The sequence below is a fragment of the Phaenicophaeus curvirostris genome, chromosome 11 (genome assembly GCF_032191515.1).
Source record: "Phaenicophaeus curvirostris isolate KB17595 chromosome 11, BPBGC_Pcur_1.0, whole genome shotgun sequence".
NCBI lineage: Eukaryota > Metazoa > Chordata > Aves > Cuculiformes > Cuculidae > Phaenicophaeus > Phaenicophaeus curvirostris.
Window position 1 is genome coordinate 18,775,439 of NC_091402.1, and position 25,831 is coordinate 18,801,269.

Sequence of the window (25,831 nt, forward strand, 5' to 3'; positions counted from 1 at the left end):
AATGACTCTTAGATATCTCCCATTGCCCTTTAAGAGCTTCATTAATGAGTAAATCAATAAAATAATTGCATTTTTTTCCCTGATGTCTTAACGGCATTGTCTTAACCTGCAACATCACTGACAGAACGGGTATACTTTTAGTTGTTCTGCAATATCCTATTGCACTGTATAATCTCAAGCAGATACAGGTCAGATTTGCCCAGGGAACAGGGGGCTTTTTTAACCATATGGCTATGATTATGAACTGTGACAAAGATGTCTTGCACTATTTGCCTCTTTCCGTATGTGTGTGATAGGGCCCAATTCTCAAAGCTAATAAAAATAAAAGGGAAGAGGATGCTCTGCCCATTTATCTTTTAAGAAAAAAGCTGCAGCGTGCCTTTTATCATAAATGTCTTCTGAGCCTTTGCAGCTCGGCAGTGCCCGGCTACAAAATACATGCAATTTCTCCCTTTCTAATAAGGTTCAAGACCCAGCTATTGCAAACCTTTAGGTATACAACTTTCACAGCTGGAGGAAGTAATTCTTTCCTAGGATTCTGACCAGTATTTTTAGGAAGCAGTGTCAGCACATGAATGGATATAACTTAAAACATATATTTGAAATGCCTACTTATTATGGCTGTTTATTTCTAATGGAAATTTGTTAAGCATGTAAAATTGCAAACTTTTCCCATAAATGTGCTACTGTTACCCTTTATGGTTTTCTCTTTAGGCACTTGAAATGTAACCATTTAAAAATGGTGACAGGAACAGACCATCTGTTGAGATTTTCAATATGTTGATAGGAAATGAATGTTTCACTTAATTTTTATCAACCTTAATCGGATAAACACTTTTTTTTTTTGACCAACTTTTTAGTTGTGCCTGAGCATAACTAGCTTTCCCCTTAATAATAGAATTCCGTCAATATCAATAAATAAATACACAAAAGGTCTGGAATGGCTGCTGGTTTATCATATTGGATGCATTTTGCATCCCTTACAGCATAGCTATTCCTCTTCATGGTGAGCTGCTGTGTTTTGTAAGCTGAAATGTGAATAAATGTTAATGATGTAAGAGTGACATAATTATTTGTAATGAAATGGAACAAAAAAAATAGTATATCTTCTGACATGTCTCAGAATCTCATGGAAGCACTTTTCAGACATTGGTTTATTGAAGTCCAGTTTTAAGTTGATTATTTTGAGTCTGAGTTATCTATAATGCTCTTTGCTTCCATTAGATGGTTGGCAGCCTTTGGCAATTCCAGGATCATTCTTTGTGAGACTAAAAATATCTTGTCACACAAAAGTACTTTGAAGACTGACTACTGCTTCCTTTATTGGGGAAAGTAGCAGTCTGGGTGATTTGGGTTTTTATTTGTTTGGATCCATCTCTTGGAGATCTGCTCTTTTTTGGACTGAGCAAGCGTACAAAGCAGACTCCATATTATGATATGCAGATCTAAAATCCTCTTTTTAAGGAGGGAGAGACCAGTGAATGCTTTGGAATGTGTAGTCAGGCTTGTGACATTTTGTAAAGGAGCCTGTGATGTGAGCAGTTTCTTGGCAATTAAACTTGTCAATAACTTCAGCATCTGTGGAAGTTACGCATCTAAATAGCCAAGTGTTTAAATCTCCATTAAATCAGAAGTAGTGGAAAATATCTGATCTAAAAATAATCTGAAATAATTCCTAAAAAGCATATCTTGAGGTTAGGATATAACTCTATTTCTCATTTCCAGGTTTACACATAGTAGTAATTGGACTGAAGATGACTATCTGCTGTTTTGAAAAAGAAGTTATGGATAAGCACTCTGTGTAAAGACAACTAAAATTTCTGCTTGCAACCCCATTTGAAATAAGAATATTAAGAATTTAAATGATTTTACTAAAAATGTATCCATTTTAAAATTTGCATGATTTTTTCAAGAAAACCTTGAATTAGTGAACTACAGCAAAATCTATAGACTTAAAAATTATGAAATTAACATTTTCTGTTCTTTAACAGAGAAAATGGAGAAGGACTAAAAACTGTTTTGCTGTTAGTGCTACTTTGTATCTATGCATACGGGTACAGAGTTTTATACACAGTAAGAGGAAACTTGAAACAACATGAGAAAAAATTGGCTGTATTTAGAAATAGTACATTAATCAATAGCATAACTGGAAAACATAAAACTGTTCCTGAAGCCCAGTCGTAAAGTTGTTGAAAAACCAAACAAATGAAAAACTCAGACCAACCAGAAACTTGTGGGGAGAGTGAGTTTTATTACCCAGTGTTTGAAATAGTGGGAGTTCCTGGCAGAGGCTGAAATAGTGAAATTTTCAAACAAACCATATATATATATATATTTTAATCTACAATAATTGTTTTGTCAGCAGAGCAATGAGATAATAAGGCATTTGAAGGGAGGAAAAGTGTAGCTGGCACACAGAAACAACCAGAACAACTGTCTCAGGATTTGGTATGAACTCAGAGGTTGCTTAGTTGTTTTCTTACATTTTTTTCCTCTGTTATCAGATTTTATCAAATCTCTCTTTTGTAGTCAGATTCCTGAAGAGATTCACCCACATTGCTGACATTATGTTGTTAACGACTTTTTAATGTAGTTGGGTTAGATAGGAAGCACAGCACTGCAGTTTGTTAGATAAAATGCTGTATATAAGTCAAGGTAGCACACATCTGACCTCAGTACTAGTGCAGGGAAGACCAGTGAGGGTGCAAACTGATGAAAAGAAACTTGATCCCAAATGCCTAGTCTGTGCTTTCGGAGAGATGCCAAGAAAGCATTGTTATCTTAATTAATGCCAACCTCAGGTGTACTGGAGACACAAGCAAAGTCTAGGCTCACCTGAGGGGAATATTAATTAGCACTGGCACACCTACTGCTCTGTCTTGAGTGCTTAATTGCTTTTTTAGCCCTGGTTCAGAACACTGATTCATAAAACAGAATTTAATGACTGTATTAGAAAAATGGTTGTGAATATGCACCTAAATTAATCCCTAGAGTAATTTCCTCCATAACATGAAACAGGGAATCTTTCTGCAAATTTAGCTTTATGGCTTACATACCGATTTGACTTTCTTTTTACAAGGTATTAATGCAGTTTGATTTTAGTTTTTCAAATGCATATCTGCTTCCAGCATATTAGAGTAATATTAGAATGGTCATTTGGATGTTTCATTAGGTGGAGAAAGAAGCGTGCGTTTGGGATAAATTCCATGGTCCCAACTAGTTTCTAATGGGTGAGGTCACATCTACCGAGAAATTTTATTGCCAATCTTTTGTTGCCTTTCAGCTGCCAGCTTTGCTGTGTGGCTGCGTTTGCTCATGTCTGTCCTCACCGAGAGGCTTTGAATTGGCAAAGATACTGTGCGTGGTGGGGAAGAGCCCAGAGCTTCCAGCTCCTGACATTACTGTGCTACTGGAGTGTGCCTGGACTGGCGTTTGGCCAGCAGCTGAATGTCAGCTGAGGGTTTGTGTCGCTTCTGAAGGTTGTTTCAGTGGAAGGACTGGATTTTGCCTACCTCATTTTGAGATAGTCTGGGTATTGTGGAGGTGTGGCAAAAAGGAGGCTATACCTTACCACGAAAATTAGCATTATGTGACCCATCTGGAATTAACAAAATACATTAAGGGATGATTTTGTACACCTAACTTACTTTAAAAATATTTATATTAAGATTATAGAAATTTTTCTTTCTAAATATTTAAGCAGTGAAATTGTTTTGTTAGGAATACTGCGCTATATTTCAGATGCATGCCTAAAATTGTTTCAGGACATAGTAAATTCAGTTAATATAATTCTTATTGTTCACTGAAGAAGCTGGTGACATAAATGCACGTATAGTAGGGGAAAATCCTATCTGTCATTACTGAATGAACATACATTGAGATACGAGGGCTATGGTTTAAAATATTAATGAAACCATAAATATAATATTTCTAATAGAAATAGAAGTTGAAAATTGTGAATGTGATATTGTGGATATTTCTAAATATCTTTTGTAACTGCTGCTTGTGGCTTGGTAAAGGCAAAAGAAATTAATGCAGCAGTAGAGTAACTTCAGAGTAGATCTGGTATGTTAACATAGTCTTGGTACTTAATATGGTAAGAAAGCAGGAGTGTATGAAGACCTTGGCTTTTCATTCCTTGAGCTGGAGTGAATGCTGCTCATCCAATACTGATATATTTTGATACATCTTTTCTTGAGATAGAGAAGAACATTTATTTTAAAACCAGTTTGTGCAATTTTGTAATTTATGCTTTGAAAGGAGATAGTGGAAAAAATGCCCAGGGAAATTGCTTCAGCTGTTGAATTAGTGCTGTGTAGTTCTACGGTTTTGCAAAATCCAGTCTTAAAATAAAGCGTAAGCTTTGCATAAGTGATGCATTGCATGCTCTTTAGCACTTAACCTTTCACACTCATGCAAATGTATCAACCAGGAGGAAGAAAGTTGCTAATTGGTTCCACTTTATATATTATTGGTGGCTTGTTCACTTGTTAAAAATAAGACTGAGAAAGTGTGACACAACTCTCCTTTTATCAATAAAAATTAAAACCTTCTGGAGAGTTATCTGTACAAGACCCAAATATTTATTGGAGTTTTTGTTTACCAATATCTCTTTAGAAGCTTTTCTGCTGCAATCTTTTTCTGTTGTTCTGAATCATTCTACAGAAACAATTTTTGTAGGACTTTGTGTTCTCTTTTTAAAGATACCTAAAGACATACTCTGTGTCTTTATATATAAGGACTTGCAGTACGCCAAGGATGTCTATTGATATATTTATGTTTTAGTGTATGGGGAAACTGCTTTAATATTTCTGTTTGGAGCCAATGGCATGTCTGGAAAGCTTATTCTTTGTCAACAGTCCAACTCATAAAATAGTCTACTGAAAACCATATGTTTTAGCTCTATCAAAATATGAGTTATGATATGATAACACATAAGTTTTATATCAATTGAATCAATGAATGTCTAAAAAAACCTCTCCTTCTGTAAATAATACTGCATTCTGTCAAAGATACTCAAACCCCCTTTCCTCATGAAGATATGTTTTTCTTTGAGAATACATGGATGTTAACTTTTCATTAAAATGTAGTTATTTTGGTGGTTGTGCAGCAAGCAAATAGGGAAGAAATGGAAAGTACCTCAGAAATTAGAGTTGTTTATTAATTTATGACTTTTACAACATGCTGTAAAATATGTTTAGTAATATACTGGCCCAAGAGGAAAGTACTTGGGCTCTGTAATGGTGAAGCATCTGTAGAGTTAACTGCATCTTTAGTTTCTACTTTATAGGTTGTGATCTAATTCATAGATTTGTCTCTCTGACAAAATTCAAATGGAACATTTTTAACTTCTGGTGCTAATTTTCAATGTGCCGAACCCAACTACCTTCACTTTCCAGCAAAACTACCATCTGCTTCATTATAAAAAAAAAAAAAAAGTAAAGGGTTGAAGTCTTGCAATTGAAATTGGCATTTCAACAATAGTGCTCTATTACTTTTATTTAATATTTGTTTATTTAACAAAGTGGTAGTCGGATCCGCCAATCAGTGCCCCATTGTGTAATGTGCCATAAAGCCCATCGGAAAAGACAGCTGCTAAGAGGTATTTGGAATGTATTTGACAGATTGGAGGAAAAGTATTTTTGGCAAATTTAGTTTTTTTTCCGTTACATTTATTGCTGCATTTTTGATGTGATGGCAACATCAGCAGCTACCAGTATCAGATTCACAAATGGTTGTTACTAGTTGCTTTCTCCCTATGTTTTCTCTTTTGCCTAGGCTGTTCTGTATGCTTGCCGTTGTAAAAAACCAAAATTTGTCTCTCCATCATTTTTGTGCTCTAACTTATCTTCTGTTTTGACTATTTATTTCTTCATTGCTTTGTCTCAGCTCACATCTTCCTTCCCCACTTGAATCTTTTTACGATTCTTTCTAGGTCAAACTCTTTTCCACACCTGCTGTATTATTTCCCCTGTAGGCTTATTATTTCTCAGTGATCTCCTTTTTATATGCATCTTCTGTACGTCCTTTCAGTGTTGCTTGCATCTGTAAGTTAACCTTATAGGCAATATCCCTTCTTATTATCTATTTATTTTTCCCACCTCATGTGACTTTTTGCCTGCTGACCTTTTTCAGATTTCAATTCCTTGCCATTCTTTCCTCTGTGGTTTCTTCTAGCTTTTGTCCTGCTTTTTGCCTCATAAGTTTTGGTGTGGTTTTTGTGCCTGAGGTTGCCTATACAGTTGGAGAACGTATCTTTCTACAGATCTGAAAAATAATTAGGGTTTGCTTAAATGAGTTGTAACTATCATATCTCTTGGTGTCACCTTCTTTCTATTGCTGTTACTTTCCCCGTGAATTGCAGTGTAGGACACTGCTGAAAGAAGCATCTGGAAATGAAGGATTGTAAATTATTTGATAAGGTTGCTCCTGGTCTCTCTTGTATTAATTTTGTTTTTGCTAACTATATACTATACATTAGTATGAGGTGCGAGGGTGGGCTATCGTGTTCTTGGATTGACAGTAGAGGTAGACTGTTTCACATGCAGCTTAAAAATAATTATTATGAGCCAACAGAAGTGTGTTATTGAATGTTGAGAGGAATAGTATGACAGCAGCAAGGGAAAATATGAAACAGATGTACCCTATGTTGCTGTGTGTTTATTTTCTGTAATAAAATCATGGGATGCGCTAGAATAAATGTAGTATTCTTAAAAAATGTAAATTTTATTTCTTTCTGAAAGGCTTGGAAAGCCCCAAGTTAATATTTTAGCTTAATTTTGAGGAACTGTCTTCATGCTTGAGCTCAATGTTTACTGTATTGTAATCGCTGATGGTCATTGTTTTTTCCCCCTTTTTTTCTGTGTGCTTTTTGGCAACTTGGGAAGGGCCTAAAGTGGACCTTAAAGGCCCTGAAAAGCTGTAATAAATGTTACTGGAACAAGAAGGGAAGTACTTCTTGCTGCAGAATTTGTGCATTTATCCCAGACTGTATAGATATTGCTGGGGAAATAATGGGTTTTAGGAGGCCTGTATGGCTGTTATGCACTGGAAAGTAGGTACATTTGCAGAGATTTCTCTGCTGTTTCTGACAGTCTTCAATTACTTTGCCAGAGCGTGGAATAGATAATGGGTATGAAGGTTACTCTTGGGTTTTACTTGTGGGAATTACTTGAATGAATTATGGAGTATACTTATTTTTAATTTTTTTTTTTTGACTTTCTACCTGGAATTAAAGAAAATAAATTGGTTTAGTGCTTCATGAAAACTCACCTACTAGTGAGGAATAATAAGTATTTTTTTTTCTTTGAAGGGCAATATTGTTGAACACTGGGTGTAGGAATGGTTATACAAATTCCTTTTTTTCTTTAATCCAAATAATATAGAAGTTTCACTGATTCACAGTGTATGCGTGAAGCTCAGCTGTATGATGAGTTTAATTAAAACTCACTTGGTTTTTGATGGAATTTTAGTTGTAAATCAATCCTGCTTAATTATTCAGTTATCTGCTAGAGTAAATTTTGAATTGACAACGCCGACCACCCAAAACTTTGTTTAGACAGAAATAATTCTGTTTCACATCCTTTTTTATTTTAAAATGTGTTGGTGAACAAATGGAAAGCTAGGAAACAGTATTACTGTCTTTCTAACTGCTATTACTACTCTAAATCTTGCATTAAATATCTTCTGATCTTTGCAGCACAATTACATTTCTATAACCAAGTTAAAATGAAACTTGGCAGATTAACTTAGGTGTTTTTCAAATGCTGAGGCAAGTACATACTTTTAAAAACCATATTCAGACAAACTAATGTATATTGCTAGGAAATTAACAAGCATTTTCACTTTTGCTGCAAGTCAAAACCTACAATTTCAAATCAAAACTTTTAGTCATTTGGAGTTTCCCTTAAGTAGGAAGTTGAAGGCTACATGTCCTTTCGGTTTTCTCGGGGGAAATGGAAGGAAAAAGCCCTCAACATCTGGAATCTTGCAAGCAAGAGGTTGTTAATATTATTATTGTTTTTAATAAAAGATGTTATGACCACCCTCCCCATCTTATGAGTCTGCAGGAATCATTTCTGTTTCCCTGGAGTTTTGGATCTCAATACGTAAAAATACAGGGATATCAGCAACAGCATTTTTCTTTATAATTATAGTATTTGAATATTCTAGGTTGAGGATGGAGCTATTCTCAGTTCAGCTGTTGGGGTAGCTGGGCTAGACAGTCACAGGCAGTGAGGTCTGATTGCTGTTCACATCATCTTTATAAGATGGCCTTTTGCAAAGCCAGTTTGTGACAGTTCCTTTTTAGCTAATTTTCTAGTTGCTATAGAAATGTTCATTTGCATTAAAATGAAGGCTGTATGGATTTCTGTGGAAATAGCTAGCATCTCTGAGTGTATCTGAAAATGAAAATAACAATCTTCTGTGAAAGCTTCAGGATGCTTTCCACCTGGAAAAGAAAGGAAGCTCCATAATTTTCTCTCTACAGCACTACAGCTCCTGGAAAATGCCACGAATAAGAGACTTAAGTCTTGATTTATTTATGTAGAGTTTACTCTTCTGTGACTTAGAAATTACATGTATATTGAAATAGCAGATTAGAAACGTGTTAAGTAGTGTCACCATAGGAATGTATTTTTTTGTTCTGTCTTCATCTTGTTCTGCCAATTACAGTAATTTCTTAAACACCTGCAATGACTCCTATGTTTAAGTAAAACAATTTGTTGAATATCTGCCTCCCAGTTTCATATATGCAAGAAATTACATTTCTGTAGTTATTCTTGAAATTTTAGAAGAGCTTCGTATCCCAGTGTGCAAAGTGATATTGAAGTTCATTCAATATTCAGCTTGGTAGCCAATAGAAATCAATTGCAAAATAAAATAATAATTAAAAAAAAAGTCTTTGAAACAACTTGCAAAGTACTTGTTAATATGAGATGGCATGATTGATACCATTATGCCTTTAAGAATTTCCTGTTTAGGTAGGTTATATTTGGTGACTAGATTATTTGATGTTAGAAGTTTCTAGAAAATGGAATCAAGTTTTCACTGCTTGTAGTAGAAAATAAGGAGTAGCAGAATACAGTCAGTATGATTCAAAGCAGGAAGAGGAAGTAAAATTTTTCCACTAAGTATGAACAAACTTGCTTTTTTGAGTTTATGAAAACCTTGTGATTAGTTTTGAAGTGTTTTATTTTTGTGAATGAATTCTGATTGGCGGAACTTTGCATTTAATCAGAACCAAGAGGGGGACTGATCTGTTGTTTGATGCTGTTCTGTAGCTACTTAATGTAATATTGTAGAAGCAAGAGAAATTACTTCACAGACTTTTTTGAGGTAATGGAATTCAGTTAAATAATTACATTTTCCAACCTTTTCTCTAGTTATATGGAGTCTTATTTTTAAATAAGAGCATAAAAATTTATTCAAATTGGCAAAACTTAATACCTTTCAGTGACACGTTCTTTGTGGTATTGCTGCCATTTATTTCTATGAATTTCCCTATTTCCTGGTAAAAGCAATGAGGTTAGGGTAAAACTCAACTTTGAATTTTTGAACATAAGAAGTTTGAATGCAAGTCTTCCTGTAGGTGTGCTATAATACCTCCAGATCCGAGATAATTTTACAAAAAGTGAGTAGAAAGGAGTCAGTCTCTTCTATTAAGAGCATTTACCAAAGGCGCAAATCAAAGCTGCTGTATTCAATAGACAGGTAAAAAGGAGATCATTATAGAAAACCCCTTGGGAGCTATGAGAGACCCTTCATTTATTATCTAAGGAGATCGGAGTATTGATGTGCTTAAGGTTTTCATGATGCGCAGTACTTCATATGCACGCATGTTATTGTGTCTAGCTGCTGTGCTGATTGACATGCTAAACAAAAGGAAAAAAACCTCCTGCTCTTATTGTTGGATTTTTCTTTTGTGTGATTTAATTTCCTGTATTGCTCCTGGTCCACTTTTTTTTATAAGATAAGCTGAGATTTCTGCTTTGAACTTTGCTTTTTATTGAGTCCGTGTGATTTTTCATCTGCCGCGTGAGACCTAATGACTGTTGTAGCCAAGTATAAAGCCTGTGATGGTTTCCATTGCCTACTGGCTCTTAACAATGAGTTGAGAGCCTATGCTGCTTCTGTTTCATCATAGGTTACTGGTATTTCATTTATTTAAAGTGTTGCTTCCTAGGTAAGCAAGGGAAACCTATTAGCTAGAAAAGGAAAACCTATGTGTGTTTGGGTTTTTTTTTTTTGTGGTGTATTGTTTATTTTTTCCTCCTTCACAAAACTCTTCGCTGATATTGCTGTGGCGTAATATTTCAAGAGAGGATTGCTACACTGTCTAGGAATCTGGTCTTTCTTCGAAGTTGAGCAGAAAAAAATCATAGAATTTGTAAAATATTTAAAAATATTTTCAGGAATCCTGATTTGGAGATTACCTTGGGGGATTCTTCACTTCATAGGCCTCCTATCAGTCTCCCTAGCTCAATTCTGATAAAGTTAGATAATGCACTCCATTTACAGATGGAAAGAATAGAACAATTTTTCGTTTAGTAATGACAAGTTAAGATTTCATTTTCTTAATTGCAGTTATAACATGAATACTGACTAGAAAGAGTTGCAGGATTGTGCTGAACGAATGGATGATAAAACTGTAAACGAAATTCAATACTATTAAGTGAGAAGTCATGCACCTGAGGGAAGAACAACCCTACATTTATGTAGATAGTGATGCTCACTGGGCTGTCAGCACAGAAGAGAGATTTTGGGGTTGTAATAGATTTTCTACTGAAATGTCATCTTGCGTGCTTAGTACGTTCAAAAAAAGCTGATGGAAAATTAGAAGAAGTTGGGGAAAAAGTAACAACATGCAAACTAGAGAACATTACAGTGTCAGTTTATATTTTGTTCTGAATTCTGTACAAGTTCAGATCCCCTTAATCTCAAAGAGGACATGGTAGAACTAGAGAAGGCAATATTGAGAAAGGTAGGAAGTGTAGATGTAAAATATGTTTGTTATGCTAAGGTTGGAAAACACATAACAGAAATGGGATGAAATAGAAATGTGCAAGGATTTGAGCAGCGTGAGAAACGTTGAGAAATAACTGATGTTTCTCATAAAACGGAATTGGTAAATCCCACGTTGAAGGTAGCATTGTCAGAATTAGCAAAAAGACATTTAAACAAAAAATGCAGAGTTAGGCTGGTAGCTTGTTGCTGCAGGACTTTGGCTTCCACAAATTTAGAAAGTTGTTAGATAGACTTATAAAAGTTTCAAGGACTGAAGCTCATAGATCCTCAATCTGGATCTGGAACTCCTTGAGCTGAAGACTACAGGAAGCTGCACCCCCTCTGCTTATGCCTTTTTATATTCTTCCCTAGGCTTCCAGTATGATCTGTTTGTTGGATCCAGTACTCAAATGTCACGTGGTGTCTGACTTGGGAGCCCTACTGTTTCTTGCCCTTCTTGAAAAGGTGGCTCAAAGATTTGTTGTTGTTGTTGGGTTTTTGGGTTTTTTTTTTTTTTTTTTATTGTTGGATATGCAAGAACTTTTCTCAGACAATCATAAAAGCACAGAAAAAGAAAGCATTTAAGTTGCTTTTGAACTCTGCTGTAGTGTGGTTACCTCTCCCTGTCTGTAAGTTTAAAAGATGAATTGTCTGTGTGGACGGTCTTCCAAACCTCTCACTGATCTTTATAAGAACATAGTGATCACAGTCATAAATAGCAAGGTCATCAGTCAATGGTGACATCTTCAGGGTATATAAATCAGACTGTGTTCCAGACGTTCTTTCATGCTGGTCTTCTCAACCAGGGATTCTGTCTCCAAATCAAGAGAGAAAGTGCCAGAAGGGCACCTTTATCTGGAACCGTACTCATAGTGAACCTAAATTAATTGTCAATAAGCTTATGGCAGATATGCCTGTGTACAGGGTTAACTCGCTTCATAGAAGATGTTCAAACAAGAAAAAAATGTCAATTTCTGAACAAGAGAGGCCCCTACCAAATGCAGGCTTAAAATCAAAACTGGCAAGTGAATCAGCTAAAGATTATTTTAGGAAACAATACATTTGGGTTTAATAAATGTTACATTTTATTAGGGAAAATAAAAATGTTGAGGTATACCATCTGGCCAGGAGTATTCTGACCTTTACTGACAAAGCTTCATTTAAGTGGGTACCGGTTATCTTGGAAAGCACTTCAAGTCCAAGGCACCAGATATAAAGTGCCAGAAATGATATTTTCCTGTCTCTGTGTAACTGAAGAGAGCCAGCAGAGCCCTGCAGTGGCGATAGCATCTCCTGTTACCCTTTTCAAGGGAATTTTTTTGACCAATGGACTATGTGGGTATCCTTCTACCGTTTTTGTCTCACAAATAATTTTCAATTTCCTCCCATGCCAGAACAAGTAAACTGAATAGATGGCACTGTAATATAGAGACAGCTTCTAGGATTTGAATGAATTGAGTTGAAAAAGAATGAGGCTAAACCAGGTATGCGTGTTCATTTTTACTGTGGTCAACAAGATTTTCATGTCAAAATGTGCATACAGGGAAAAGGTGTGTTTTATTTTAAAATGGACAACCTTTATCTTTAGAAGTAATTACGAAGAAGTGCTTGGTATCTTTTCTTTAACTTGCTTTGTCAATAAGTATTTGTTGTGATTAATGTTTTTGGAACACAGAGGAAAATGCAATGGTTACTCACATCATACTTTGATACTTGATTCATGCTGAATATAGATGGCACTCACGTAGGGTTTCTATAGGGTCTCTTTATCAAAGGCAAAAAATCCTCTCTGGAAAGTCTAAGATGTTTTGCTAAGGTTTTGGCAGTAGAAATGACTGACTGCTATTTTAAGGCACTCTTTTTTATAAAGGTATTTTTCATGTTTCAAAGTTTCACAGTAAAAGTGGCCTAGATTTTTTTTTTTTTTTTTTCCTCCTAGTAGGCAAAATCAATATCTAGGGCTGCACTTGTGTTCCCAGTACAACTGGGAATATTACAGAGAGGGCCTGTGCAACAGATGAATCCTGGAAGCTGCTCAAGTTATTTCGGTAAGAAGACAATTTGGAGAGGAAAAAAATCCCAGAGTGCCTTTGACATGGCTTGAATATTAAGAAAGAGCGAATCTACTGGTGGGGCTTTTTTTTGTTAGGAGTTATAGCAAGTGTTTCACTATTCCATTGAATCTTGGATTTTTTTTTGAGCTGCAGGTCTTTGGCTCACTGCTCATCAATGAGATCACTACTTCATCTTTGCGAGTAAAATTACAGTTTTAAAACTGTAATCTTTCTTTTGGGAGCTGGATATTTTAACAGAATAAGGTAAATTAATGATAATACAGAGGAACTGAAGCAGTAAGAGAAGGGAAAGGATTGTAGGATTATCCTGTTTTTTTCTGAGATAATGATTTAAGACTTGGCAAAAGGACAGTGTTCCACTGACCACCTCTGTTCTTCTCTGTGATCATTTAAAGTCTCTATATCAGGTGCAGAAATTGATTGTATGAGAAATAAAGCCTGCAATGCAGTTTTCATTGCTGTCATTCTGGAAAGTGTTCCTATTAGAGATGAAAGGCAGAGTAACACCTTTTAAACTCCATTTTATTCTCACTTCTAGACTTTTAATCTCTCTGTCCTCAACTCTGTGATCATGCTTTTTGGTGCCTATTCCTTTTTCCCTCTGTCTTTGAACACGCTGCCTGGCCGTTCTGTTTTTTGCACCTCTACCTCATTGGCTGGCAGTTCCACACCACTAAGCAGCATAATTCCTAATGAAAAAGGTCTTAATTTTTTCTTGTGTAGAAAGAACTTCTCTTAAACGTGCCTAGGATGGCTTCCTGTTGTTACCAGTGACTTTATCTTCCTTCTATAGAGTAAATTGGAAAAAAGTAAATTAGCCTGTGGACATCAACCCATTTGCTAGTTTAGCCACAATTTGATCTACAGATTGCAATTAAGAAGGTGTACTCTGAAGCACAAAAGAACACTGTTGTGTTTAATTTTGGGGTTTTTGTGTATCTATAATAAAACATGTCAGTTAATTGAATAATACCCTTTAGTTAACCAACTCTTCTGTTATCTCAGACATTTTAAACATAGGGCTGTATACAAGTTGGACTTCTTGGGCTAATAGATTTCTGGCTATAAAGAGATTAAACAATACTTACGGAATTAAACCAGCTTTTATTCTAGTTTTTCATTTGAAAAAGCAAACACTATTTCTTCAGAAGTATTAATTGTAATCCATTAAATAGATTAAGATGCAGAGTTTTTCTTTGTCTGTCTGTGCTTGAACGCATGTATAGCAGAAATATTAAAACTTGAAAATATCTGTAACGCTATGGAATGAACGTAATGAAGGATCATGAAGCTTTCTGTTTAAATCAAACGTTTTCCTAATGGAAGTTGGTAGGTTAGCTGCATTCAGTCATAAAGCTTAGTTCACTTTTATAGTGATTTTTGTCTTAGAAGTGAAGTTAAAAGCACATGTAAAGCAGCAAAGAAGTTTTTCTGATGTTGATAATTCTTGATGCTTTGCTTGCAACTTAGTGATTTCAGTAGAGTTCATCTTTAAAGGTTAGACTGTGAAAAAGGAATGGTTTTAATTCCCCAAGAAGGGTGTTGTTACATGTGTATGGTGGTTTGCTGCAAAGCAGTGATGATACATCGTAGCACTTTGGCCTTTGTCAAGTGGATTTAGTGGTGTTTCTTTAAATACTGAATAATATGTCACTTTGTCCATCAGACTGTGAAAGATCTAGGCACACTGGGGTACATTATGCAGTATGTTTTGCCTAACCTAGGTGACATTTATTGTAATTTGAATTACTTCAGATATAAGGGGTTTTAAAATAATTTTATCACATTGGAAAGTAGTTTATTCTGCCTATTTTTGGTTTATTTTCTATTTCTTTTTTCTAGTCACCATGTCTGTGTGTGTACTTAGGGAAATTCCAGCCCTCCTACCCACAATAACAGATATTCTTGTTCAAGGTTTTGCTTCTGTGTGAATTCTACTGAAAATATAACATTATCTGGAAAAGTTAGGGTTAAAGGAGAGCTGAAAGTGGAAAATGTTGAGCAAAGTAAACCAGATATAGCAGTGAGAACTTGTTGTGAATGTATAGGAAAATCTAGAGGAAATATGGACTGCAGAAGAGAAGGGAGGAATTGGAAACAGATTCAAGCAAGATAGAAAGCTGTAAAGCCAGTTCTTTTGGTTAATATGCTCAGTGTCTTATGTGCTGCTCATGAGTAAGATAAAATGATCCCATTCAAAAGATGCATCTGTGCATGAATTAGAAAGTGGAAAGGTATAAAGCTGTATAATTTCTTAAAGAGTTGAAAGAGTCTATACGTTATATTAAATTATTGGCAGAAGTTGACATTAACTGAGGAGGATGCATAGTGTGTTTTGGTTGGCAACAGTATTGATTCTATATTCTCATCTCCTTTTATACAAAAGAGAACAAATCCTCTCTGGTCAAACAGTGCAAAGACTGGGGATTAGGAGAGGATGTGTTGAAGGGGATATTCATTCTGATCGCAAATCTGTACTTAAACTGCAACGAGTTTGCATTATATAGCCAACAGATGTGTAAGCATGTGATTTGAGGGGGAAAAAAATCAACCCTCTAGCATTTACAACTAAATAGCCTTTTGCACTCCAAGGTGGCTCTAAAGTGCCTTACCCACCCCATAGATCTTGTGTTGTTCTTATCTTCACTGTGGGGTGGTTGGAAGGAAATCAGTATTAGTGGTGTGTTTGTGGAGCTTGCACTGCTTTTTGTGAATATAAGGCTTGGAGCACAGACCAGATCCTGAAATCACTTGACTTTTTCTTGCCTTAATCATATTGTGTTGTGTTCTGTTGAAAATGAGTTGCAGAGCTTTAGTTACTTCTTTCTTTCTTAGTAGCTGTATAAATGGAATAGTTGTACTGCATGCTTACTTAAGAGTAGTTTGAGAAATAAGAAAGAAGTACGATACAGTAGACTTTTGGCAGAAAAGATAGTGCTAACAATTTAAAATTCAGCCCTGTGGAATGCAGTTGGCCCCAAATGACCCTTAGTACCTGCTTATTTAATTGCAGTTGGCAACGAAAGGCTCCCTGGAGGCTTCTGGGCACTTGGTGAATTTGAACCACTAGCGAATTGTGGACCAGCATATGGATACACTCCTATTTCAGTCCTGAAGTAATTGTGCTGTGTACTTGAGGGGGAAAAAGAATCCACCAACATATAAGCAAAGAAAAGGTGTGTGTGGGGAACAGATAGCTGTAAGGAGTCTTAGTTTAATAGTTTAAAATAGAATATTTACTGCATTCATTTGCTCCCCTGTAGTGGTTTAATAGTGGATCTGTAGTCTTAGCTGAGAAATTTCTTGCAATTTCTGGATTAGTTTCCAAATCATACCAGTAGTTTGATACCTTCTTTCCTACAAAAATATACAATAGGCTTTATACTCGTGTCTAAGTCAGTGTAATTAAAACCATAAATAAACTGCCTAATTAGAAGTCTATTAAGTATTTTGTGCAGTACAGCATGTTGAATGGTGATTAGGAAGACATAAGGATTTAACTGGTCTTTGATGTAGGCAGCTGTACTATATTTGAAATTGCTTCTTAGGAATGAAGGCTGTTCCATATTTTAAACGTGCAAGTATAAAACACCGTATCTGATTGTTAGTGTTTGCAGTGCAAATGGTGTCATTGTAGTCAGCACTGACTGACTTGTCTTTGTGTAACCAGGGGAATGAAGTCATTTCTAGCTTAGAAATGTTTTGATTCGGTATCAGAGTGTGGAACAAAGAGCTAAGGTTAACTTGATGTGTTGTTAAGTGCTAACTGCAAGTCAAGGATTAAGTGGTTTTGTTTTCCTGCAGCCTTATAGTTTTAGGAAAAAATAGTGGCTGTTTTGGATGAATGGTAAGTCAGCCTATGAGTTAAGGTTTTAAAATTCGGAATTAAAGTACAGTTCCAGTTTAATAACGCTTTGATTTCACAGTATCGTTGTTTAGGGTTCCCCTTTGTTTTCCTTTAAGTAATTCTGGTGAGAATACTTGGCTATGCACTTGGGGTGCTGCAAATTAGAGGGCATTTTGCTCCCAGATTTTCAGTTCAGTTACGTGTCATGTTTGCTTTTTGATGATTAAAATCTGGTTTCAGACTTGGGGTTGGTTTTTCGGTTGCTACAGATACTTTTGTGTATTATACATTGAGGATCAAATGTTTGGGTTTTACTTACTTTTATACATGTACAGATGCATATCTTATGTATTAAGTACATGTAAATATATGTGTACTGAGTGTGTGTGTGTGTGTATGTCTTGGCCCTGTCCCCAGATCCCCCCAGTTGTTGAATTAGGGGGGGAAAATTGCCATTTCTTTTAAGACAAGGCCTGGCTTAGGCTGTTAAGTTTATTTTTCCATGCTTACAACTTCTAGTCCTTACATAAAGATAGTGACTTAGTTTGTTTTAGGAGTGAGACTATAGTTTTTCCTTTGAGCTGCTGTGGTGGTTAATAATTTTCTGCAGGAAATGGATTTAGTGCCATCTTGTGGGAAATCTTAATAATTGCAGGTTCTTTTATTGCTGCTTGCGCTGGTTTCATTAAATCTGAGAAGAGCAAATAGAGATTTGAACAAGTTTACTGTGAAACCAATGTCTTCCAACTTATGAAAGTGTATTTTTTGAAAACTGCATAGACTGTTTGAGCCCCAAATGTCTCCTTAATGATTTCTTTTCCCTGCTAATCTGCACTTCTTCGGTAACTCAGGATGAAATGTCTTTCCAGATGGTCCTCCTGCTTTGTGATGCATCGTTTTTCTCTGTTGGATCTAACTGAACACTGTTTTGATTGGAGTTACTGAAATGTCTATATTGATTTCTTTTCTTAACTGTAGCAGAACACATCGTTCTAAAGCTTCTTTTCAGATTGTTTCAATAGGAAATGATTATGTATTATGGTTAATCAACTGGCAGTACTGTTCCTAGTAAAGAAAAAAATTGGAAGCTGAAGAATGCTCTTTTGTATATTTTGTCTGATAAAAATATAGCAGGGAGAGGTTGAAATTGGAAACCGGATTTATCGCTTTTTATTTCTGGCTTACTAAAAGTTGTACTTGAAATTGTCAGATTAAAAGGGTATGGTTAGAAAGTTGGGGGGGCATTTGTGGGGTTTTTTTTTTTGTTTGGTTTTTTTACTCTGAATTTCCTCCATTTTTTGGTTGAAATAAAACAAACAAAATTTTGATTTGTTCTAAATACACAGTGCAAGAGTTTGTAAATGAACATCACTGTGTGTGTGTTTGCAGGTATTATCTCCAAATAGAACATACTGAAAATACATGACACTTGACTGCAGTTTGTTCCCTTCTGAAAGCAAGTGATTATTATTTCAGAGATATGTTTATGCTGTTGAGTTAAATCTTTTTTTTTGATTGGAAAGTTTTAACAGCAGAGAAAGCAATCCCAAAAACGAGGGTTTCCAGAAGTACCAGGTGGTGCCTGAGCAGAATTGCAAACTTGCTGTTCCCTTTAAAGAAAAGACTGAGGACATAAATGGAAATCTGTTGGTTTATGAGCAGAAGAGAACTAGGAATGATGTGGCGTTTTGCTTCTTATCTTCATTAACTGTGGGATTTGGGGTGCGTGTGTAGCATTTTCTTTGTTCTTTGGAAAAGGACTTGAGTGCTTTTGCACTTTGCTGGACTTCTGCTATGATGATGAGCTCTAGGGATTCTGTTCTGTGACCATAGTTGCTCCTGGCATTAGCTCTGGGGTTGAGGTTCTGCTCATCTCTGAAGAACCATGGGCAGTCAGAATACCCATCAAAAGGATGGGTTATGTAAAGCCTAAACCATGTGAGAAGATCTTGTGTGGGGATGGTAATGGTTTACAGTGCCAAATGGTCTAAAAGTTTCCTTAGAGAACTTCAACTGTTTCAGTCCCTCTAAAGAGTGGAAATGGTTTATCCTGGCAAGAAAAGAATATCAGAAAACTGCAGTGCATTAGAGTGGAGGATTTGTCACTGTACATAGTTACTTCATCTGATGAGAGTAGTTTTTAAATACTAATGCCTAGGGTTTGTTTTCTGAGGGTCTATTTAAAAGCTGTAATAGTACCAGCAGTGATCACCTAAAAACCAAACCTTGCACTTTTGCTGTCATACTTAGGACTTATATGTTTTAATAACACTTTTTTTAGTGACTATAGAACTTGATGTAGGCATTTTTTCTGAATATGTACCTTTGCAGATTGCTCCTCTCAAGGATTTGTTAGATTTCTTGCGTTGCTAAAAGTCCCGTCCTCTTGGCCTTCTGGTTCTTATGATTACAGGCTACAAGGCTTGACCCATGAGAATTAAAGGGATTTTTATCAGTAGGGGAGAATGTTCAGGTTAATTAAAATTTTTGAAGTTAAATAGATTGACGAAGAAGGTGGTACTGAATTTTTGCCTCTGAGATACTGGCTACTTTATACTGGGAACAGCATAAATGAGTTCATATTAGTAAGTGTGGGCTGAGGTAAAGTGTGCTCTGTCTCCACAGAGATAAGACTGTGTTCTGACTTTGGCTAAAGCTGGTTGATAAATATCAAAAATCCTCCATTGAATAAATACAATGCAGAAAGCATGGGCTATGCTGGAGAAATGTAGTGGAAGAAAGGTGGAAAGTGTTATACGGGGAGATTTCAGACATGCCATAATTTTTTTTTCTGCACCAGAATACTCCAAATTAACAAGTGAACTTCAGTTTAGACATGGATTTGTGGTGCTGCAAATATCTATTACAAAGAAATATTATTTGACATAATGACAAACTGTATCTATGGCAGCAGGGCCTACTTAGGGCAAGTGGCAAAGCAAAGGAAATAAATGAAAAATGACATCTGGCTGCCCACAGCAAACCAGGGAATTGGGGAAGAAATATATTTATAGATTGTGTCTTAAGAATTAGGTGCAAAACTACTGTGAAACTTGCAATACTAAAATGTTTTAGCCTACAGTTAACCCTCATTTATAAATGGAGATGCATTTTTATACCATGGCTCCCAGGTTTTAGGCAATACTTTGGCTTTCTGATCTTTTGTTTCTCACCACAATATTGGTGCGAGATGACCCCAGGGAAGCTGACTGAATTGTAATGAAGTATGATAGTTCAGATTAAATATATTGTCAGGATGAAGAATTGCAGATTTAAATGTGCACGACGAAGTTTTTTCATTTAACTTGAAAAGCATATTTTTAAGAGTACAGAACAAAATAGCTCAAATATCTTTTATATTTAATTTGACAGTGTAATAGTAAAAAGAATAAACAGCGAAAACGAAACAATAAAATTGGAATAAATAAGTAGAATGAATTTTGCGCTTTAAAGTGGCTTACTACATGAACACAGTTAAATAAAAGTTTTTCAGCCAAAATAAGCATCAGTTTATGACGACGAAAAATGGCAATTGTTTTTTGAAGTCAGTAAAAAGAGAGTAGGGGTGAGAGGGAGGATTGAGACGTTGGGTGGGGAAAAAGCACCCAAATCCAATGAAGTAGCCATAACTCTTCTAATAAAGCACCAAAATAAGAAATCATCTTGGGTGCCTACAGAAACAGTTGTTTCAAAGTGACTGGATGATCATGCCAACACACCCTTCAGTCACAATGCAGTACCAAATGATTTAGGTGGAAAAGAGCATACTCGGAATCCTTCAGTAGCTCTGGTGCTCAAATTTGAGTGAATCATGTCTGAGGCATTAGCTTGTTAGCGCTACATTATTGGAAGCTACTAGCAAATCATATACGGATGGATACAGATTTCAAAATCCATCACTTGATGATAGTTTAAGATCACTTTCTGCTACCAAATCGTTCAGATTGGCTTTCCTAGTCAAGAAAGCCCCGGATATGATTTCTTTCTTTCTTGACCTCACAATAAGTTTTGTAATTTCCTTCTATGTTTGTAGCAGGCCGTTTTGTTGTAGAATCCACTAGACTTGATTTTTCAACGTGTTCTTGGCTTTTGGTGCCGAGGTCATGGCGTAACGTGTGAGAAGCTATGTACTACTGTAGGTGGATTAATAATTTTGGGTCAGTGAGCCTCCTTATGATTTCTTTTTCCTCTGCTGTCCGCCACATATTTGAGGTTTTGGGATGCTCTGAAAGTGCTTATGAGCTATGGTCCAAGGCATACTGTGGCAGGACAGTTCTCTGCAGGCAATTCCTTTGGCAATAGCCACTTGGCACAGACTTCCTTGTGTAGATCATGAATTGGAATCTCTGAAGGGCCATTAATTCATCTTCCTTTCGTAGTTTTGTTTCAAGTTCTGGAGGCAAATCTTGAAAACCTGTACTGTGCTCAATTCAGGGAGATTAATGGACCTTCCTCTGCAGTTGCATGGGTTGCCTCTTGAATTCAGACTACAGAGAAGGAATGAAGAAGTTACGAAAACTATTTTATCTGTCAAGAAATGAGTATGGGAATATTTCTAGTCAACTGGTCTGTTTTTAATAGAAATTATTAAAAAAATCATTGATCTTGTCTATTTTTAAAAAACCCTTTAAGTTCTGTGTCTGTGTAATCACAGCAGTGTGACAGATATTCACAGCACTCCTACACTCCTCCCCCACTGTAATTAATTATACAATTTCTCTTTACCCTCACAACACCTGTTCTTTCCCTTTCTTAGCTAGCTGCAGATAGAGATATCTGTGCCAGTACAAGTCAAATCATAGAATCATAGAATAACCAGGTTGGAAGAGACCCACCGGATCATCGAGTCCAACCATATCTGGTCCATCATGTTCAAAGAGAGTTCTAAGTCTTGTAGGTGTGCAAAAATGGGTTCTCTTATGTGTTGTAGCAGTAGTCTGTCACAGTTGAGGCTGTTGGTTTTAACATACTTACTGGGCCAGCCACAACTTCTGTTGTGCTCGGTGACAAACGTGATTATGGGTAGAACTGAAAAATCTTATAGAGAACTGAGTGCTCTAGGACAGATAAGGAAGTTGTCTGGTTTGGCTTACCAGATTTGCTGAGTCCTTATGATTAACTCATGTGTTCATCGAACAGTTTTGGCTTTTACAGCTTGCATTAAGAAGGGTTGTACGTTAGCACCATGTACATTAAATTTGGGTTTATTTTTGTCTTACTTTTTAAGTGTTTTATAAATTAGTTTCTCTTTGCTTAGCTGAAGACCGTTCATGCCACTGAAACAAACTATTGCGTATAATTTTAAAGGAGCTTGCAATATCATCAGCTAAGCTAAGATACTCTCAAAGATGAGAGTGGAAATATTCCGATATATCATTTGAGGTGTCTGCCATATTTTTTCTAAGAATTTACTTTTTTAAATAAGTGAAATATTACTTGCCTTTTGTGTTGCAATAGTCATGTATTGAAGAATGTCATATAATGTGAAGGTGGTTTTTCGTTTTCTTTTTCCTTTTCTTAATATGGTTAAACCAGGATTTCATCTACATTTCTGTTCTAATGCTAGTGAAGAAAAAACCCATTTTCTTGTAAAAAGGAAGCTTTCAGTCTCTTTAGTGAAACCTGAATAACTTTTAATTCAGTAATTTCAAGCCTGTTTTGTCCCTTACCTTTCAGTGTTACGAAGCTACAAAGGATTAGAGAATACAGTAAATCCACATTCTCTAATGCAAGATGATGTTTAGTTTGGAATCATTGCAAAGCCATTCTAGTGGCTGGTTAAGGTAATCTACAAAAATTATGTCCCCATGACTTAACATACTGAAAAAGCATCTAAAAAGAAATGGGTTTAATTCCGTTTATTTTGCAGCATCTGTCCCTCTTTGTCATTGCCTTCCCATGTTTTTGTTAATTCACTCATTGATGATAATCATTGCAAATAATTTCTGTAGTATTTGAAAATTTGGATTTACATACTCAATATCTGTGCTAAAACTGTCAGTGTTGGTCATAAACACTCAGTATGTTAGTAGATTTAAAGTGGGAAAAGTGGTACATCTGGAGGAGCTTCAAGTTTATAGGGAGCCTTAAAGTTTATATAAATAATTAAAAGATTATGAGATTAAGAAAATGTCACAATTACCATTAAATAAAAGCAGGGCAGTAGTTGAGTAGCCTACACTTGTACAGTGCCAGCCAAGTGAGCGTAAGCCTAGTAAGATGCAATTAAGATCTGGGCGTTTATTAAAACAGTGCCATTTAATGATACAACAGATTCAAAGTGCCTAACTCTGCAAAATTCTACACTGGTGATACTTTTTATTCCATTTGAAGTAACTGGTAAGAGACTATTTCAATAGGTTATTCGGGTTTTTCATTTTTCATTTAGTTTAAATTATTGTTAAAAACCGACAGCTTTATATGTAATTGTGCTGACTATGAAGGTAGTGTCAAATGAGTGGAGAAGCCTAATTAACACTGGGCTTGCGTTAGTAAATATTGTGGTTTTGTGATTTTTTTTTTCTTCTGGGAGGGGTTGTTTTTTTGGGGGTGTGGTTTGTTGTTGGTTGTGTGTGTGTACTTTTTTTTTTTTGTCTGGTTTTGTTTTGTTGTTTGGGGTTTTTAGGTTGGTTTGTTTTCAGAATGTGGAGTTGGAGAATATCTGATAATGCAAAAAAGGTCTGGTGCCATGCATTTAAGTAATCTAATTCCAGCAGTTAAATATCTTCTGGTACAGACTTTGTGATTATTCAGGAATTCATATTTCTATAAATTCAGAATGCTGTGTAGACAGTGACTTGAGGGTGTAGAAAAAAAGAAGAAAAATAATCAGATTAAAATATGGTTCATGATATTAATTTCAGATTATAATTTAGTACAATTGTTCCAACCTTAAAATGGGCAGAACATTTTTGACTTTGGTTTGTACTGACTGAGGAGTGCAAGATTACCTCTTAAATGGGGAAATACCCCTATACTCTCATGTAGCACAGCTGTTTTAGGCCAAGTTACTGTGTTTTGAAAAACTTTAAAGTATAATAGAAGAGTAAGATAAAAATTAATGTTACTATTCACTGTGGATTTAATGACTTCAAATATGTTTTTTTGTTACATCTATTGAGTAAAGTCTGTCTGTAGTCTAGACTTACATATTTGAGTGCTGTTAAGTTGTTGCTGCCTTTCTGTGTAACTCAATAAAATTATTTTTTCTGTTGAAAGTGCTTTTTGTTGAATTCAGTTCTTTTTGTTGAATCTCCTTCGCTTGCATCTGACCTTTATTTATGTTGATTTTTGCTTCATTTTTTCGTTTACCATGCTGTTCAGTTTTTGGATGCCAGGAGAACAAAGGTTTGTCCACTATTTGCAGTCAATTTATTTTTCAAAGTTCAGTATTGCTTATTGTGCCTTTTTTGTTTGCTTGTTAGAGACACAGTAATGCTGTTTACTAAACATGTTCATAGCTTTAGTTTCTGCAAGAAAAAACCAAAACCAACCAGCCCCAACTCAGTCTCTCCCTAAACCCTTGTCAATTTTAGTGGGTGCTTTGATTGACTTTATAAACCCAGTACAGTTGGGCAACACGAAAGGCAGAATTACTTTTAGTCTATGAATTTATGTAGAAAGCATGAAATGCACAGTCTTTCAGCTTTATAGGTATGTATTGACTCTACTAGGGCATACACCACTGCCTAGTGTTTGGGTTTGTTGGTTTGCCTTTCTTTGCTGTTTATTTTATCTGTACCTGGCACTATTGTGTGTGTGTTGTTGTCTTTTTTGTTTTCTAGAATCATTTGAAAGATCATTAAATCGTCATGTGCATTTTCTATTTTATAAGCTCATTTGTTATACTTTCATCATTGATTCTAATGAGTTTTTCTAACAGCACACAACAAATGTTTAATCAATGACTAATCCTGCATTCAGAACCTGAATTGACTTTTTTTTTTCACCTTTGTTTTCTTTATTGCAGCATCTGCAAATGACAATCCAGGCACTGCAAGATGAGCTTAGAACCCAGAGGGACCTTAACCATCTTCTCCAGCAAGAAAGTGGAAACCGAGGGGCTGAGCATTTTACTATTGAGCTCACAGAGGAGAATTTTCGAAGACTTCAAGCGGAACATGATAGACAAGCTAAAGAGCTCTTCCTGTTGAGAAAAACGCTAGAAGAAATGGAGCTTAGGATCGAAACACAAAAGCAAACGCTAAATGCCAGAGATGAATCAATAAAAAAGCTTCTGGAAATGTTACAAAGTAAGGGCTTGCCATCTAAAGGAATGGAAGATGACAATGAGAGAACTCGAAGGATGGCAGAGGCTGAATCTCAGGTTAATCATTTAGAAGTGATTTTAGATCAGAAAGAGAAGGAAAACATGCATCTTAGAGAGGTAAGGAAAAACTGATTTATTTGTTTGAAAGATCTTATCAGAGTACTTGCTGCAGTTCTAGAAATATTTAGAGTATCTGAATGTTTTGTTTTTCTGCTCTCATCTTTTTATAAAAAAGATAACATGCATTTTTTTTTAGTATTTGTAATAAATGCACAGCAGGAGCGTATGACATTTGAAAGGAAGTATTAAAAACATAGAAAAAAAGTAATTTGAGGATTTGTCTCTGACATTGCTTTGCATAGTTTCTGTATTCTCTGTTTTTTGACAAGCTGGTGTTTGGCGAATGAAGACTAGAACTACTGAAGAGGGAAGTGACACCTGCTGCTGCTATAACTAAATAGTCATGAGTGCGTGCTACTTTTGTGTTTGATTTGTGTTTGAAATGAGTCTTAAAATATTTTTGTCTTCCATATAAACAAAGACTTCTGCCTATGTGCATTTCTAATATATTTTCATGTGCGGTGCCCTGACCTTTTAGGTAAATACACCACGTAACGTTGCCACATTTAAAGC

At 35.7% G+C, this 25,831-nt stretch overlaps 1 protein-coding gene across 16 annotated transcripts in view; it reads left to right on the plus strand.

The window, feature by feature from the left end:
* ERC2 (ELKS/RAB6-interacting/CAST family member 2) overlaps positions 1-25,831 on the plus strand; it is a 367,942-nt gene that overhangs the window by 12,638 nt on the left and 329,473 nt on the right. For 12 of the 16 annotated variants that reach the window (XM_069865912.1, XM_069865911.1, XM_069865913.1 and 9 more), the window contains exons 2-3: positions 24,253-24,276; positions 24,899-25,315. In XM_069865912.1, coding sequence (XP_069722013.1) covers positions 24,253-24,276; positions 24,899-25,315 — 441 coding nt within the window. The remainder of the gene's footprint in view (positions 1-24,252; positions 24,277-24,898; positions 25,316-25,831) is intronic. The other 4 variants (XM_069865915.1, XM_069865918.1, XM_069865922.1 and 1 more) reach the window with 1 other exon arrangement.